This window comes from Anomaloglossus baeobatrachus, chromosome 1 (genome assembly GCF_048569485.1).
Source record: "Anomaloglossus baeobatrachus isolate aAnoBae1 chromosome 1, aAnoBae1.hap1, whole genome shotgun sequence".
NCBI lineage: Eukaryota > Metazoa > Chordata > Amphibia > Anura > Aromobatidae > Anomaloglossus > Anomaloglossus baeobatrachus.
The window spans coordinates 118,366,353-118,386,258 of record NC_134353.1 but is presented as its reverse complement, the minus strand read 5'-3'; the positions used below and the strand labels follow the sequence as shown (position 1 = coordinate 118,386,258).

At 41.4% G+C, this 19,906-nt stretch overlaps 1 protein-coding gene across 2 annotated transcripts in view; it reads left to right on the top strand.

Moving 5' to 3' along the window:
* The window catches only part of BEND4 (BEN domain containing 4), a 209,058-nt gene extending 191,508 nt beyond the window's left edge, over positions 1-17,550 (top strand). Inside the window, exon 5 of one of the 2 annotated variants that reach the window (XM_075333957.1) lies at positions 16,823-17,550. In XM_075333957.1, the coding sequence (XP_075190072.1) occupies positions 16,823-17,040 (218 nt within the window). In that variant the 3' untranslated portion in view covers positions 17,041-17,550. The remainder of the gene's footprint in view (positions 1-16,822) is intronic. The other variant, XM_075333963.1, reaches the window with a different exon arrangement.
* Positions 17,551-19,906: the final 2,356 nt, after the last annotated feature.

The following is a 19,906-nucleotide window of genomic DNA, read 5'->3' as shown; positions in this document are numbered from 1 at the left end:
TTTAATAACCATAGTATCACTGTGCTTGATTGGCCAGCAAACTCGCCTGACCTAAACCCCATAGAGAATCTATGGGGTATTGTCAAGAGGGAGATGAGAGACACCAGACCCAACAATGTGACGAGCTGAAGGCTGCTATCAAAGCAACCTGGGCGGGGCGGGGCCTGCACGCTGATGGCGACGGCTGCTTGAAGGAGAGCTCTGTGCTGACAGCAGGATAAACTGGCTCTTATCAGCTCACAGATAACAGGATTACCAGCTACAGGAGGTGTGAGTAACCCCAGCCCCCAGCTATGCCTAAGGGGAGACCTAAAAAAACTGGCACTCCAGCCAAACTGACAGACTTCTACCCCCGGGATAGGGATCTCTCCTCACCAAGCAAGATGGCTCTGGCTTCTCACTCAGCTTCTTCCCACTCCTCACAAGGAGATACAGGCTGCTTGAGAGGCTGCACAGCCATTCCTCTGACAGAGGAAACAATGCAAGCTCTGCTAAAAACGCTGAGGGCTTCCCTGCAGGCTGATCTCAGAGAAATAGTAAGAGAGCTGAAGGAAGAGATCAGGTCTCTAGGTGATCGCACAGAGCATGTAGAAACTAAAATGGCTGAACTTGCAACATCACATAACAATCTGATAGATGCTAACACAGCTTTGGAAAAGGAGGTGGAGGCACTAAAACTTAAAATCAGTGATATAGAGGACAGATCCCGAAGAAATAACCTAAAAATCAGAGGGATTCCCTCATCAGTAGCAGATAAAGACCTCCAGGAATACTTCCACAAGTTTCTGCAGCTTATACTCCCTGGATGGGACACCAGAGACCTGATAGTGGACAGGATTCATAGAGTCCCTAAAGCCAAAGGCATAGATCCAGCTCTGCCTAAAGATGTCCTGGCTAGACTTAATTTCTATAAAACAAAAGAAGCTGTGCTTCACACACTGAGGGGAAATCCAGCCCTGCCAGACACTTTTATGGGACTAAAAATCTTCTCAGATCTTTCTACTGCAACTCTTAATAAAAGAAGAGAATTTGCCCACCTTTCTAAACTCCTTAGAGATCAAGACATCAAGTACAAGTGGGGTTTTCCGGTGAAGATGATAATTTTCAAAGATGGAGGCACTCACATATGTCATACTCCTTCTCAGCTGGGCAAATTGCTGGATGACTGGGGAATAGCCCACCCACCAAACCCTGGTGGGCAGGAGAATCATAGAGGCCCTCCAGACAGGATCAACCCTGAATGGTCAGTAGCTTAGCTGGGACTCCTTCCTGCTTATGGCACCTGCTGTCCCTGCTCCTGTGACACGGGATGTCACGTAGCCCCCCTGATGTTCTCGCCTATGGCGAGCGGTTATACACCGGGCACCCTACTCGGGGCAAACCGGTGTTGTTGGAATTTTTTTGTTTTTGTTCCTCTTCTCACAAATGTTCCTTAATTTTTTCTGGAAATTTCTCTCAATTCCTTGCTGGTCTAGCCCCTCTCATCCCTGATGGCGTTCCTAGGAATTCAAACCCCCCTGCGGCTCCAATATGAGAATTAAGATATTGTCTATTAATGTGAACGGACTCAACTCCCCAGCAAAAAGGTCAATGATGTGGAGAGAGGTGAAGGCATCTAACTGTGATATAGCGTGCATTCAGGAGATCCACCTTCTTTCCACAGATAATAAACGGCTACTTCATCCAAGGTTCCAACACACCTTTTTTGCTAATGACTCAAAAAAAAGAGGAGGAGTGGCCATTTTAATAAAGAACTCAGTGGCCTTTAAATTGATAAATGTCAGTTATGGAGCGGATGGAAGATATATTATTTTGTCTTGTTATATCAACAGCGTCCCTTATACCTTGGCAACGGTCTACTCCCCGAATTCATCACAATTGACCTTTGCTAGGAAATTTTTCCAAGCATTCAAAGATACTGCCACAGGGGCGGAAATCATCTGTGGAGACTTTAATATACCTGTAATACGCTCCATGGATTGCTCCAACACCAGCATCCCACATGCTAAGGAACTTAAGCATCTTATCAATGAATTCCATTTTCATGACATCTGGAGATATTTGCACGCATCAGAAAGAGACTATACATTCTTCTCTTCTAGGCATCGCTCATACAGTAGAATTGATTTTTTTTTGGTCGACAGCAAATCTATAAGTAATTGTGTGGCAGCTGATATTGGTTTAATTACTTGGACAGATCATGCGCCGATCTCTTTGTCTGTTCAGGGTAGCTTTAATGTTCAAAATTCCCCTAGGTGGAGACTGAATACCAGCTTGCTTGGTAGGCAGAAGGTACATGATGAAGTAGAGTCAGTGTTAACAGAATATTTTAAACTTAATAATAATGGGGAAATTTCTGACGAGACCCTGTGGGCTGCTCATAAAGCAGTAGTCAGAGGGCAGCTCATAAAAATAGCCTCCATCCAAAAAAGGAAAAAAGACGCAGATATTAAATATATATTAACCCGTATTCATCACCTTAAATCCCTGAATAAAGCCAAAGCATCCCCTAACTTGACTAAAGAAATTGTAACCCATAGATTCCAACTAAGATCCCTACTCCTGCAAAAATACGAACATAATCTTAAAAAAAATAGATCGACATTTTATGCTATGGGGGATAGAGCGGGGTCCTTATTGGCAAGAAGGACGAAAAAACGTGAGATCCAATCTAAAATAGAATTCCTGAGGGACCCAAACGGAACAATCACTAGACATCCCATTGAAATAGCAGAAGCATTTGCGAAATACTATGAGGCCCTGTATAATCTAAAATATGATTCCAATACGTCACAGCCGACTCAAGTGGATATACAGGGTTTCCTAGACACCCTGGATCTTCCCCGGGTCTCAGATGAGCAATTAGAGGAACTTAATCTTCCCTTTACTACACATGAAATGCTAGGTGCCATCAAAATGACCAAGTCTAACCCTGCCCCGGGCCCCGATGGGCTGCCATACGAATATTACAAACAATTTACATCCACTCTGTCCCCCTTTATGTCAAAAACCTTCAATTTTTGGCAAAATAAAGGGTCAATTTCCCCAGACAACTTAGAAGCGATTATTATCACGCTACCCAAGCCAGGGAAACCTGCAGACACCCCGGGTAATTTTAGGCCCATTTCACTCCTAAATTGTGATGTTAAAATTTATGCCAAACTAGTGGCAGATAGACTTCATAAAGTGATCACGACCTTAGTGGCTCCAGACCAAGTTGGGTTTGTGACAGGCAGGCAATCTAAGGATGGCACCAGACGGATGCTTGACTTGATTGGACTGGTGGAGATATCGGGTGAACCCAGTGCATTCCTGTCTCTTGATGCTGAAAAAGCCTTTGACAGGGTGCACTGGGGATACCTGGAGAGAGTTCTAACAAAATTCGGGTTCTTAGGGAAAATCATGTCATCCATTCTAGCCCTCTACTCTTGCCCAAATGCGTCAGTGTTGGCATCGGGGTTTCTGTCATCTAAATTTCAAATAAGTAATGGCACCCGCCAGGGGTGTCCATTGTCTCCCGCTATTTTTGCTTTAGTGGTAGAACCTCTGGCGGAAGCTATACGAAAAAACATAGCCATTTCTGGTATGAGTTGGGGAATTTGAACATAAACTTGGTTTATACGCAGACGATGTGATAATTTCCTGTTCTAACCTTGCAGTGTCGATTCCAGCAGTGGTGAACACATTATCAAACTTTTCTAAAGTGTCGTATTATAAGCTTAATGCGGCAAAGTCTTTGATACTGCCGTTTAATGTACCGGTGGTGGCCATGAGTGCACTGGAGGGGGCCTTTCAATTCAAATGGTGCGACAGGGGGATACCTTATTTGGGTATTAAGCTGACACCATCGCAGATGTTAATTAAAGAAAATTTGGAACCTCTGATCCAAAATTTAGAAAAGGAATTGGGAAGGTATGAAAAAATATCATTGTCCTGGATGGCCAGGATACAGTCCTTTAAAATGGTTTTCTTACCCAAAATATTGTATGTGCTCAGATGCCTTCCCATCAAAATTTCTCACAAAACCCTGATGAAACTTCAATCGTTGACTAACAAATTTGTCTGGGGTAATAAAAGGGCTAGGGTCGCAGGTGAAGTGTTATACCCCCCCATATGACTTAGGGGGATTGGGCACCCCAAACATATCGGCATATTATAAAGCCTTACTAATTGAATCACTAAACGAATGGTGGCGTCCAGGTAATTCACATAGATGGGCTCAGATTGAAAATTTCCTGTCCCGCCAGGGCTCGGTCAGAAGAATGATGGAAGCAGAATATTTGAGCCGTTCACGGTTCTCCCCGTGTGTTCCCACCATGTCAGCCTGCCTGGAGGTCTGGCGAAATGACTTGATTCATAAGATTCAGATTCCTCTTTCAGAGATTTCCCTCAAGTCGTTGGAATCTCAAATCCCCTTTTTGAATCTGGCCAGGTGGGAGGGATCGGGCATTACAGTGCTGGCGGATCTATACTCTGATTTGGGTGTTAACCCCTTTAATGAAATAGTACGGGAACACCCCTCTTTAAAGGGCTGTTTCTATCAACACATCCAAATTAGTCATTTTCTGGCCTCTAAATTTCCTCCAAAGTCGAATCCTCTGTTACCTACAACAAAGGCTTTGGTATTTAAAAAGATAATTAAATCCAAAGGTATCTCCTCGACATACAAATGGCTCAATAACCCCCCCAAAGAGCAAAAATCTCCTTATATGAATAAATGGGACGTGGAGTTGAGTGTCTCTACCTCTCCTTCAAACTGGCACTCGGCATCAGCAAATATCCAAAAATATTCCAAGTGTATAAATCATCTGGAGCAACTGAAAAAAATACACCTGCGATGGTATCGGTCCCCAGCCAACTTAGCACAGTTCCTCCCAAATTATTCGCCACATTGTTGGAAGGGCTGCCTCCAAAGGGGTACTCTTGGTCACTGCTGGTGGGCTTGTCCCAAGGTTTTCTCGTTCTGGTTAGAGGTGTTTGGCCTGATGGGTGAGCTGACAGGCAATCCTATTAATCCGAATCCAGGTCTGGCAGTGCTAAACGTGGGTATAGAGGAGTTCTCTTGGGAATCCAGGGGTTTATTAGTTCACATTCTAGTAGCTGCCAGATATTGCATAAGTTTGCACTGGAAATCCCCAAAGACGCCTACATTAGTTGAACTATATAACCGAATTAATCTCCAATGCCAATACGAGTTCTGTCTGGCTCACTCCATCCGCGCCAAAAACAAAATACTTCAGATTTGGGACATGTGGCTAAACTCTGTATATGCATCCCCTGTCAGGCATCTGTCTCCAGGGCAAACTGTTGATAATTAAAAATGGGTCAAATAGGGTCAAAGAGAGTGTTACGCAGGGAGTTCACCCATACCACATGTCAAGATTCAAGGTGTTTAAATCTCTGTTGTTGTTACTGCTCGGGCTACCCGGAAACGCCATCCAATTCCCTCCCTCCCCCTCCCCCTCCCTGGTTGCTTCCTTGCAACCATCCATGGTTCTCCCCATCTCCCCCACCTCTCTCTCCCCTCCCTTTTCTTATGTTCCTTTCTTACTCTCTGGCTCTGGTTGGTTGGATCCCTCGTTTTGAGGATTAAAGAGTAAATTGGTAGGTTGACTCTATACGTATTGGGTATTGATTAACCTAAAAAAAGGTTGCAACTTGCATCAGACATGATTGGTGGTGGTGTGACAGGAAATGTGAATCATAATCAAAGGTGATACTACCACGTGTTACAGCATTGTCCTCTTTGTGTATTATTGCCAATGATACCTGAATTTCTCCCTTTTGTAATGTAACTTCTTACAATAAAAAATTGATTGGATTCAAAGCAACCTGGGCTTCCATAACACCTCAGCAGTGCCACAGGCTGATCTCCTCCATGCTACGCCACATTGATGCAGTAATTCATGCAAAAAGAGCCCCAACCAAGTATTGAGGCATTTACTGTACAGACTTTTCAGTAGGCGCCAACATTTCTGTTTAAAATCATTTTTTCAGTTTGTCTTATATAATATTCTAATTTTCTGAGATAATGACTTTTAGGTTTTCATTGGCTGTAAGCCATAATCATCAACATTAACAGAAATAAACACTTGAAATAGATCACTCTGTGTAATGACTCTATATAATATATGCCTTTCCCTTTTTGTATTGAATTACTGAACTAAATTAACTTTTTGATGATATTTTAATTTATTGAGATGCACTTGTATGTAGAGAAAGATGTCCAAATGTGGATTATTACTCTGAATTACCATGATTCTATTCTATTATTGCTTTTGGGCCATTTAGTCCCTGACAGAAGTTCTATCGCTTATCCATGTTATGTAAATAAAAGCTTATAACCTGACTTTAAATTCATACATTGGTTTTATAAATGACTCTTTTGAAAGCTGAAACCCTGCCTAATTTGGTTTAGGTTATGAAAATAAAGTTGCTGCAAAGCTGAAATATTGATCATTTAATGAACAGAGAAAGGTCAGATTTTGGCAAGACAAAAGTTTTGTTGCCTTGTCATATAATGCACCCAATCCTAGTTTACATCCTTACCTGTGCCCACTAAACAAACAATTGCTTATTTAGTGGGTGTGTAGAAAAAGAAACCCAGCACCCCAGACCTTCACTTGAACTGCAACTTGACCTCTGACAACATGCCAAAAATCCACACTGTGACCAAAGCCTTGATTATCAGGAGGCTGAAGACCAGATCCACTGCAAAGGTGGCTGGCACCTTTAATGTGTATCAGCGTCAAGTACAAAGAATTAAAAAAAGATTTGAAGAGACTGGAGATGTTTTTGACAAGCGAGACTGGAGATGTTTTTGACAAGCCCAGGTCCGGCAGACCCCGCAAGACAACTGCTTAGGAGGAACGTTTGTTGGTTAGAAAATACAAACCCAGCCCCTCTTCCACTGCAGCAGAGCTCCAAAAGGCCTGGTCACCTCAAGTCCCTGTGTCAACTAGAACAGTTTGTAGGATTCTGTCTCAAAATGGCCTCCATGGTCGAATCAGTGCCCAGAAGCCAACACTAAACAAAAGGCAATTAAAAAACCGTGTGGCATTTGCGAAGTCCCACAGCCTGCTAAACAGATGGACGCTGGAAAAGTGGCAGAAGGAGGATTTCTCTGATGAATCTTAAGTTGAAATAAACCACAGCCGCCGCAAATACTGCAGGAGACCTACTGGAGCCTGTATAGATCCAAAATAAACGCAGAAAACAGTTAAGTTTGGTGGTGGAAAGATCATGTTTTGGGGTTACACTCAGTATGGGGGTGTGCAAAACATTTGCAAGGTGGAAGGCAATATCAATAGCCTAAAATATCAAGAAGTATTAGCTACCTCCTATGTTCCCAATCATAAAAGGGGTCAAATTCTGCAGCAGGATGGTGCTCCATCTCATACATCCATCTCTACAATAAAGTTCCTCCTGGCAAAGAAGATCAAGGTGCTCAAGGACTGGCCAGCCCAGTCACCAGACATGAACATCATTGAGCATGTTTGGGGTGGCATAAAAGAGGAAGCTTGGAAGACAAAACCAAAGAATCTAGATGAACTCTGGGAGACATGTAAGACTGCATTCTTTGCTATTCCTGATGACTTCATCAATGAATTGTATGAATCATTGTTGAACCACATGGATGCAGTCCTTCAAGCTCATGGAAGTCACACAAAATATTAAATATGGCTCTAATAGCACCACAACATCATTCACCAATGTTATGCAACATATCTTTGTATTAGAAGTTAATTAATTGTTTGACTTTCACATTACTTTCTGTGGGCGACAAAACTTTTGTCTTGCCAAAATCTGACCTTTCTGTGTTCATTAAATGATCAATATTTCAGCTTTGCAGCAACTTTATTTTAATAACCTAAACCAAATTTAGGAGGATTTCAGCTTTCAAAAGAGTAATTTATAAAACCAATGGATGAAGTTAAAGTCAGGTTATAAGCTTTTATTTACATAACATGGATAAGCGACAGAACTTGTCAGGGAGTGTACACCAACTACATCATATCTCTCTTTTAATAGGGCTTTTATTCAGAATATTTTTTGCATTCGACAATTTCAATGACTCTTTTTAATATCCATTTGCTAGACAAAAGGGCTAGCTCCAAGATCATTAATTAAAATGAACATTCAGACAAATCATATCATTTCATAAATACAGATTAACAGATGTCTGTTTTCATCATTATTTAAAGCCTAGCCAGATGTTACATCTATATAAATTAAAGGAGATTATAAAATCTAAACTAATAAAGCCGAATGTGGGCCGCAGCACCTGACGGTAGCAAAATGACGGTGTTATCAAGAGGTAGTAGCTTCTATTTAATGAACATGACAGGGATCTAAGTGTAATGTACACTTCATTTTCCAGGCACTCTAAAGACTACAATATTGAACAGTAACTGAGCAACTCACTGCAAATGTGAAAGATGTTTCTTAATTGGCGGAGGCTAATAGACAGGTCTGGTCATATGCTCTGTGCCTAATGTATCTTTTACACTGGCTGACCCAATGTAGTAATGTGCCTTTTATACAGGCTGACCCAATGTGATAATGTGCCTTTTGCACAGGCTGACCCAATGTGGTAATGTGCCTTTTACACAGGCTGACCCAATGTGGTAATGTGCCTTTTACACAGGCTCACCCAATGTGGTAATATGCCTTTTACACAGGCTCACCCAATGTGGTAATGTGCCTTTTACACAGGCTGACCCAATGTGATAATGTGCCTTTTACACAGGCTGACCCAATGTGATAATGTGCCTTTTACACAGGCTGACCCAATGTGGTAATGTGCCTTTTACACAGGCTGGCCCAATGTGATAATGTGCCTTTTACACTGGCTGACCCAATATAGTAAAGTGCCTTTTACAGGGGCTGACCCAATGTAGTAATGTTCCCAAGGTTTTAATGTGCATTTTACACTGGCTGACTCAAGGTAGTAATGTGCCTTTTACACAGGCTGACCCAATGTAGCAATGTTCCTTTTATAGAGGCTGACCCAAGGTAGTAAAGTACCTTTTACAGGGGTTGACCCAATGTGGTAATGTGCCTTTTATAGATGCTGACCCAATGTAGTAATGTACCTTATATAGAGGCTGACCCAAGGTAGTAATGTGCCATTTACACAGGCTGACGAATTGTAGCAATGTGCCTTTTGCACAGGCTGACCCAATGTAGCAATGTCCCATTTACACAGGCTGATGAAATGTAGTAATGTACCTTTTACACGGGCTGACCCAATGTGGTAATGTGCCCTTTATAGATGCTGACCCAATGTGGTAATGTACCTTATATAGAGGCTGACCCAATGTAGCAATGTCCCATTTACACAGGCTGATGAAATGAAGTAATGTGCCTTTTACACGGGCTGACCCAATGTAGAAATGTGCGTTTTACACGGGCTGACCTAAAGTAATGTGCCTTTTATAGAGGCTGATCCAATGTGGTAATGTGTCATTTACATATTGCCGGTTTAGACAATCATTAGATATGATAATATGGTTGTTCTGTGCCCATAAATTATCATATAATCAGAAGAACATCACCAGTTTACACCAGTTATATATTGCCTATAATAATGATTTGTAAGCTGGTTTAACAAAAAATAACACCAACCGTATCCGCACTTTGAACGCACATTTCTTTATTGCTTGCCATTCTAGATGGGTCGATAGTCATGAACGAATGTTCCTACGAATGCTCATTCTTTGGTTAATGGCTCTGCTAAATAAGCCATAAGTAGATTACAATTGAACCACAGAAGAACTGAAAGTAACTACTACAAACAATTAATTTTCTGCTCTTCTCTCTCTGCGTTCAAAAACTTGGACCTCACAATTATCGCTCCCTCTGCCGATAAACTCTTTCCGTTTCCACAAAACTCTACACCTACCATTGAGGTGTATATCTCTCCTTCGTCTACCTACTCATCTCACCTCCTCTGCAGGACTCTGTTAAATATTACAAGTAGCCCCTCTCTTATTCACATCTGTTATTTTTCTCTGTTTTTGATTTTTTTTTTTTACCTTTGGTGATTTATCCCTTAATTCTGGGACTACTTCAAACATTCCCATTCCCATAGTCATATCTCCCTCCTGTCACTGAGCTAACTCAAATTATTTTAACCTCTGGAATCATAAACCTATGTGCTTGATCCCTGGCTCCCCATTCGTTCTCTCGGGAACATGGAATGCGTGCGGTGTCTGTAACAAACTCTTATATCCACCACTTACTGTAAATCACAGAGCCCCGTGTGCGTATCAATCCTTAGATTGTATTCATATCGTAAAGGACTCTAGCCTGAAGCCTTGACTTTTGGCTACATCAATGCAAGGAAAATCAGGTGAATCCCATCCATAAAATATATTTTACCTAGAATTAATCAGCATTAACAGAATTAAACACTTGAAATAGATCCCTCTGTGTGTAATGACTCTATATAATATATGCGTTTCACTTTTTGTATTGAATTACTGAAATAACTTTTTGAGGATATTCTAATTTATTGAGATGCACCTGTAAGTTATGTGTAATAGTGAGACATTACATAGGGAAAAGGTATTGATCATACTCTCTAAAATTTAATAAATACTTTATACAAAAGGCTTTGTTGGTGATGACGGCTTCAAGACGCCTCCTGTATGGAGAAACTAGTGGCGTAAATTGTTCAGGTGTGATTTTGGCCCATTCTTCAGCACAAACACTCTTCAATTCCTGAAGGTTCTAAGGTCTACTTCTATGCATTCAGAGCTTTAAGGGGGCTTTACACGCAGCGAAATCGCTAGCGATGCCACTCATGAAAGTACCCGCCCCTGTCGTTTGTGCGTCACGGGCAAATCGTTGTCCGTGGCGCACAATATCGCTAGTACCCGTCACACTATACTTACCTTCCTAGCGACGTCACTGTGGGCGGCGAACAGCCTCCTTTCTAAGGGGGCGGTTCGTGCGGCGTCACAGCGACGTCACACAGCAGGCGTCCAATAGAAGCGGAGGGGCGGAGAACAGCCGAAGGAAAGTCACGCCCACCTTGTTGCTGGAGGACGCAGGTACGGTGTTGTTCGTCGTTCCTGGGGTGTCACACGTAGCGATGTGTGCTGCCTCAGGAACAACGAACAACCTGGCATCCCAAAAGTTCAATTTTGGTCTCATCTGACCAGACTATATTCTCTCAGTATATCACAGACGTGTCTAAATGTTGTTGAGCAAACTTTAAACGCTCTTGAAGATGCTTTTTGTTCAGCAGTGGAGACTTGCATGGTGAGCAGGCATAAAAGTCAGGGAGATTTAATGCATTATTTATTTTCTTTGAAACAATTGTACCTGCTTATACCAGGTCTTTCTGTAGCTCTCGACAGGTGGTTCTTGCTCTTGGACAACTGTTCTGATAATTCTTTTCACTTTTCTGTCTGAAATCTTGCAGGAAGCAACTAGTCGTGGCCAGTTTATGATGAAATTATGTTATTTCAACTGCTGGATTATGGCCCCGACAGTGCTCACTTGAGCTTTCAGTAGTTTAGAAATTTGGAACTAATGCAATCAGTATGTTTGGCTATAATAAGATTACAAAGATCTTGGAACCGCTCACTGGTTTTGTACATCATGAGGTGTTTCTTGTGTGGCACATTGGTAATGAGTCATCTTTTTATAAGCCATCAATTGAACCAGCTGATATTATTTTTCACTAAGTGACAGGATTGCTTTCTAATTACTGATAGCTTTCAGTTGGGAACATGACTGTCCATGGCTGTTTACACCTCTCTTTCTGCATGTGTACAATACTTTTTCACGGTATAATTTCTTATTCTTACACATAATTTATGGACACCTATGGTTTGAGTTGGTTATTTTTGTTTGAGTCGATTGGATGGCTTGTTATTGACATCTGATGAAAATTTCATGGCAATAGCACTTTTAGAAATATATTTACTTAGAAAATTGGTGACGTGATCAATACTTATTTCACTCACTCTATATACACATTATTTCTTTATTGCATAGATGCAACTGTACTTTACAAATTTTATAATCCATAGAAAATGTTAAAAGATCTTCAGAATCAGCAGGAAATTGGGAGCTTACTGTGTATATTATGTAAATTTCTAAATAGTTGCTTAAAATGTCAAATTTTTCTGTCAGCGTTTAGGCAGCAAGGCAATCAGTAAGGAATGTCAGTGTACAATGTATGGAGATATTTCCTGTTCAATATGAGCACAGTAAGGGAAAATGCAAATAACTTATAAAGCGTCCAAATATTAATTTCAATTAAATCAGAGATTTCCGTTTAAAATGGGTATTCTGATGTGTAATACAGACAGTAGAGAAATAAAAGGGGTTGTGAGCTTGGAGATCTACTGGTTAACAAAAATTGAAGTCTTAAAGGAAAAGTGAGACATAGCTAACCCCTTCACGACCAATGACGTACTAGAATGTCCCTGCAGTTACCGAGGGCTTCAGCGGCGAACCCGTGGTAATCCCTGCAAATGTCTGCTGAGCTGATCAGCAGACATGTGCAGATAACAGGCATAGGTGGATCACTGATCCACCCGCACCTGTTACCCCCTTAGATGGCACTGTAAAATCTGTATTACTCACAGCAAGTTGGGCTGCAGTGTGTACATCGCCCAGGCCAAAAGCTAATGCTCTACCAGGATACAGCTAAACCCCCACTTATGTGGAAGCATCACAGGTGCAGGAGAAGCAAATCACACACACACCTCCATGGAATGGAGGGGAGGCGATTGGTAGATGATAAAACTGCACACAAGTGGCTTGCATAGAGCGCTGTTCACATGCAGATGGCACAGTCACAAACCCGCAGCCTGTTAGGTGACACCCTTCTATTAGATCAGGCGGGCTGCCAAGCCGTACCCCACTGTGTATCATGCACGGACAGACACTCTACAATGCAAGGCCCAACAGAAAGTGGCCTGGCTGTATCCTGTACAAACAAAAAACATGTGGTTGTTGTTGGTATTTATGGCCATAAAACGTAAGCCTACACCCTCGTCACAGGACCTCATGTCTGTAGGTCCCTGCACTAAATATAAAAATAGCAACAAAAAGAGGACAATGTCCTCCAAAAATTAAGTATTACTCACAGCAAGTTGGGCCTTGCATTGTAGAGTGTCTGTCCGTGCATGATACACAATGGGGTACGGCTTGGCAGCCCGCCTCATCTAATAGAAGGGCGTCACCTAATAGGCTGCGGGTTTGTGACTGTGCCATCTGTATGTGAACAGCGCTCTATGCAAGCCACTTGTGTGCAGTTTTATCATCTAGCAATCGCCTCCCCTCCATTCCATGGAGGTGTGTGTGTGATCTGCTTCTCCTGCACCTGTGATGCTTCCACATTAGTTGGGGTTTAGCTGTATCCTGGTAGAGCATTAGCTTTTGGCCTGGGCGATGTACACACTGCAGCCCAACTTGCTGTGAGTAATACTTAATTTTTGGAGGACATTGTCCTCTTTTTGTTGCTATTTTTATACACTGTAAAATCTGACAGTACAATCTAAAGCGCTGCAGTTGGGATTGTGCCGTTCCCTGCCGCCATCAGCAGCACCATGACATGATCAAAGGGCGCCAATGTGTTACCATGACAGCGTGGGGTCAGCTGATGACCTCTAATGCTGTCATGAGTCACTTCCTGTGAGAGCTAGCAAAACGTTGACACTCACAGGAACACAGCATTTCTCCAGATCAAAGCAGTGCTGAAGCATCGCTCTGATCAGGAGAAGCAATCAGATTGTACAGTCATAAAGTCCCCTAGGGGGACTAGTAAAATCAGTTAAAAAATGTAAGAAAAGTAAAAAAAAAAAATATGAAAAAATAAAAAAACTAAAATGTTTAAATCAGCCCCATTGAACATAAAACAATAAAAAAATACACATATTTGATATTGCCACTTTCAAAAATGTCCAATCTATCAAAATATAAAATAAATTAATCTGTTCGGTACATGGCATAGCTAATAAAAAATTCCAAACGCCAATATTGTAGTTTTTTGCTCACCGCAGCATTGCATTAAAATGCAATAACAGGCAATCAAGACATCACATCTACACAGTAATGGTATAATTAGAAATGCCAGCACAAATACAAAAAATAAGCTGTCACTGAGCCCCAGATCCTTAAAAATGAGAATGCTATGAGTCTCAGAAAACGGCGACAAAAACCCAATTCTTTTTTTGAACAAAATTCTGAATTTTTTTTCACCACTTACATAAAAGTAAAAGTATAGATGTTTGCTATCTACGAACGCGTACCAACCTGAGGCGTCACACTGACATGTCAGTTTTACCATATAGTGAACATGTTGAAGAAAAAAACAAAAAACAAAAACCATTGTAGAATTTCACTTTTTTCACAATTTCTCCATTCAATTCCAGTTCATTATATGGCAAAATTAATGGTGTCATTCAAAAGTACAACTGTTCCCACAAAACATAAGCCCTCATACGGCAATATTGATGGAAAATTAAAAAAGTTATGGCTCTCGGAAGAAGTGGAAGAAAAGATGAAAATGAAAAACGAAAAATCGCCCTGAGGTGAAGGGATTGTCATTTACAATAGAGAATAAAGTGTTGTTTTCTTTGTTTCTTTAAGTTGTAGCTATTATTTTTTTCTCTATAGAACCTACCCTGGGATCTGCCATGCTGGAGATGATTTTTTTTTTTTAATTACCGTAAAGTAGGATGCAGCATTGGACTGGCTACCGGAGGAATCTCCAATAATGCCAGGCCTGGAGTCAGGTACCTGCATTGCACTCCGGAGCTCTCACCTGAGCTCCGGCGTGCAGCCGAGACTGTACCGCAAGCGCCGAGTGATCGATTCCCCGATGATTACAGTTCAGTTCATGACAGCTGCAGACAAGCCGGGGTGATCTCCGGAGTTCAGGTGAGAGCTCCGGAGTGCAATGCAGGTACCTGAATCCAGGCCTGGCATTACTGGACATTCCTCCGGTAGCCAGTCTGACGCTGGTAGGATGTGCACCTTATAAAATCTAACCTGAATGACAGTCAGCTGACAGAGAAATCTCAGATTCCAAAGGAAGTTATGGAGACAAAGCCCACACCGTATAGACCAGGCAAGAAGATGCAAAGAAAGTGTTATGTGCGTATATAGGGTTAGGCTAGCCATATACGATATCTGATAGACGAGTACTCTATCAGCTGTCACCTACTTTCCCGACTCTCCCACACATGTGAATGTTATCACAAACATTATGTTTTCCATGGATGAAAGTGGAGAAAGCCACTGTCGAATACCTTTGGCAGCAGCTTTTTTCCTGAAAAATGGATAAGGCATTAAAAATTCAAACTCTCCTATCCTTCTCTCCTTCTCTCTCTCCCCTGACATGCTTTGTCGAGAGAGAGTTGGAAAAACTATATATACATACATTAGATTCTCTGCCGATCCCACCAAAATCTGCTGGATCAGCCGACTTTTGTCTGATATGTATAAGGGCCTTTACTGACCAACCTTGTTTGGGTATCTATCTGTACAAAAAAATTACCCTTATCGTTCTCACCCTCTGATGATGAGATGATTTCTCCTTCTGGTGCAGGAATATACAGCACAGTTGAAAAGTCTCCTGCACAGAACGGGAAGCGGCAGGAAATCGTCATTGCTCTTTTGGCCATTGTGATCTCAAGTGTAGTATTTTAAGATCTTTTTGTGCTGAGAGTCACATTAAAAAAATAAAACAAAACAGCAAAAATATTTTTAAAACTTGTTTCTAAGCATAATCTGACTTAAATAACGTGTGTTGATGCATTTCTTTAGGACCTGGTTGTAGTATGACGATAGATGTGGCTCTATCTCAAAATGATATCAAACAGGTGCTGTTATTGAAATTTTAATGTTGGTATTGCTAATAGATTTTTATATACTCTTTATTACTTTATTCTTTACTTTGAAAATGGTGAAGGTGATTGTGATGTTATGTTCCTTGTGTAAGTAATGGTTTGCAAATTATCTTGCCTGCAGAAGAAAATGGTCTATCTAATTTTTATTTAAGGTAGCTATCCTAAAACTCAATATCTGAGCCTTTAACAGTCCTTGTAAATGACTTAGTATCTCTTGTCTGCAACAAGGAAAGTACAAGACACCAATGGGCAGACGGCTTTTTTTGGGGGTTCTAGGCTCTCATCGGTGTAGAGCAGTGTAGTATTTGGGACCCACGTTAAAAAATTCTCACCCAGCCAACCAGTACTCTGCTTTATATTGAGTGCAAAGCTGTTTAAAAAGACTCTGTCAGCAGATTTTTCCTATGTAATCTGACAACTTAATGATGTAGGGGCTGAGACACTGATTTCAGGCATGTGTCACTTATTAGGCTGTGTGTTGTTTCCATATAATGAGTGTTTAATCAGCAGGAGATTAACACTGTCCCCAAGCCAGGAGACCTGGTCCAACCATGCACCCGGCAGCTTACTGTCAATAGACAATGTACACAGAGAGCCTGGAGTGGGCGGGGTTAGCTTTCTGAGCTCTGATACATCTAAAAACTCTGCTTCACCCAGTAAACTAAGTGATACATCATTGGAATCAGGATCTCTTTTCCTACATTATGCTGCTTTCAGATGAGGTAGCAAAAACCTGCTGACAGATTCCCTTTAATGGGTCTAACATTGGCTAGTTAGCTTTTTTTACTCCAGGACAGTAGGGCTTTCAAAGTCTAAGAAAATATCTCCATGATGTCTATATAACATTGTCCTTGATTGTTTGCCACTCAATACACCACTCAAAAACAAGATGAAACATTACACAAATACTATCCTAACATATTTGTCTACTTTTTTTGATATTTCAGAATTTATCAGGATGCATTGCACTTCAAACCCAGACTGGTGGATGCCGTCCGAGGAGCAGATCAACAAGGTGTTCAGCGATGCAGTAGGACATGCTCGCCAGGGACGTGCTGTGGGAACGTTCTTCCATAACGGAAACTCCTATTTTGACCCTATGGACCACCAAGTGTGCCATGAGGAGATATTTAACCGAATCTCTCACGATGGATCTGGAGATTGATGAAAAATGAGGACTAAGATGAAATAAAAGATTAAATAAAATGTGAAAGAAAAAGTTAGCCACAAAAGGAAATATTAGTGTAATAGTTCAAATAATGTGTCTTCAATGTTTTGTTGCTGTGCAGGGTGCCTGGGACATTTAGTGGGCCCAATCAGCAATACCAGTCTGCCACTAAACCAGTCCAAAGTATACTACAAGTCTGTACAGTGGGTTTGTGTGCGTGTAAGAATTCTGTCATCTTGGTAAATTCTTCAGGGACTTCCTGTGGACTGTATTATGTGACTGTTACTCACTCTCCTTCCCAAATAGAACACAACACAGATGAAACAAGGCATTCGGGGACGAAATGTCACTGGACAGAATGTGTTGGTGTGTTCTGTAGAATTAGCTTTAATAGAATTTGCATTTTCACAATTGGGTTCAATTATGCAAGAATTCAATTTGTTCATCCTGTGTTCATAAAATGTCGCCACTATTCCGACGCTGAATATTTTTGTGGCTTTTTTTTTATGTGTGGATTATTTCTGTCTCTGATAATATTTATGTATCTTTCTGAACATGTCGTGTATAGTTTATTCCTTGGGATGCAAAGACAAAACAGATGAGAGTAGTTTATTCTCTTTCGGAACAATCACTTCATCATCATAATCTCAGGTTTCTTTGTTATACGGCTTCTCATGCGGAGTAATGTGCTCAGTGAATCAGAAGCCATATCTTCTTTGATTATTCAAGTGTTCTTCTCACTGTGTTTTATTTGGTAAGAGCAAAACTCCTTTTTTCAGCCAATATACTTCTGCTGTATTATGCTAGATGGGTACGTGACAATATACAGGTGGTATTAAAGGGAACCTGTCAGGTACAATATTCACCCAGAACCACGAGCAGTTCTGGGTGCATATTGCTAATCCCTGCCTAACACTCCCTGTATACACTAGCATAAATTAACAGATCTTTAGAAAAAGTATTTCTAAAGATCTTTCATCTTATGCTAATGAGCACAGGGATTAGTCCCAAGGGCATTATATCCCCTGACTAGTCCGCCCTCTTAGCATGTTAGTACGCCCACAGGGGTGTACTAACTTGCTATTCAATGCAGCATCACCAGTGGTGCCGCGCGTACCTGTGTTCGCTGTGACCACTAATCTGAATGCCGGGCACTTCCAGTCATGTGTAGTAGACCTCTATGAAGCCAGGACACGTACACCCAGCTTCATACTGCGCATGACCGGAAGTGTCCGGCGTTCAGATCAGCAGTCACAGCGAACACACCACTGGTGATGCTGCATTATCATGTTAGCACACCCCTGTGGGCGTACTAACATTCTAAGAGGGCAGACTAGTCAGGGGGTTTAACACCCTTGCGACTAGGCATTGGCTTCATTAGCATATGATAAAAGATCTTTAGAAATACTTTTTCTAAAGATCTCTTTATCTATGGTACTAGATTCAGGGACAGTTAGGTAGGGATTAGAAATATGCACCCAGAACTGCTCGTGATTCTGGATGCATATTGCACCTGACAGATTCCTTTTAAAGGAATTCTCCAAAATAATGAAGGTTGTCCAATTTATTTGAAGGTAACTGAGATATGTCAGCAGGAATAGATAGGGTTTAGCAAATGTGCATCTGCTGATTAGCAAGGACCTGGATGCCCTTACTGATCAAATATTGATGGACCAATCTTGTTAGATTAAGGGGAACATGTCATCAGTTTTTTCGTGTATGAGCTAATATCACCACCTTACTCAACCTCTGTGCTGTATTCTAATAAGTTGTATATTATGCCCTGACCCCCCTGTATATCCCCCATCATGGTTCGCGCAGGCGCACTTTGCTACGCCCTGCTGCAGGCAATGTATGAAACCTAATGGCGCATGCATCAGAACATGCGTTGGAACTTCTCTTCCACTATTTCCAGTGTCAGAGAATAAAACTATATGAAGAAAATGGTTTCAGCTAGCAGGAGCTGGAAATAGGTGTTCTGACGCACGTGCAGTTAGGTTTCAGGCTCTGCCTCCATCAGGGCAAAGCAAAGTGCGCCTGTGCGAACTGGGGATGTCCCTGCACAGGTACAAAATTTAGTTCGGCTATGTGGATGACCCAAAATGCGTCATCCATATCAATCACATCGGGAGGATGGCAATTCACAGCGGAGAGGAGGGACAGAAGGAATTGCAATGATACTCATCAGACTGGATCGGACGTATTTGCATACAAAGCGGGAACTATTCAAAAAGGTTTTTCAGTGGATATACAGGGGGGTCAAGACATAAATACAACTTTTTAGAATTCAGAACAGAGGTTGAGTAAGGTGGTAATATTAGCTCATACACGAAAAAAATGGTGATCGGTTCCCTTTAAGCATTTGGTCTTCCATGGACCGGACTTGCAGGTTATCTTGTGGATGACGTCTATTAACATTACCATAAATGATACATGGACCAGATGAATCTAGATTTTCTATACACTACAGTACCAGATATGCAGGACACAAGTACAGTAAATGCATTAAGGGGACATTCATTGTGGCCTATTTTCTGCATCTTCCTGTTAAAAAAATAAATTATGGCTGATCAGTTGCTACCAAAGTGCATTTTTTGCACAGGGGCTTGTCCTAGGATGGAAGAAGACACTCCAAGCACCAGACACATGAAATCTTGAATGGTTAATCAGAAGAGGATAATGATTGGCCATACAAATATAAAAAAAACCCAGTAAATTATTAATACTCCAAGAGATAAGAGCTTGTGTATATTTTCCCTGGGTTAAAACTGAGCTCTATCTATGCCTCTGTCTCCACTCATGAGTCAGTTCTTCTACTAACGTGATCACCCTTTCCAATCTGATTATTCACTGTATTGAAAGA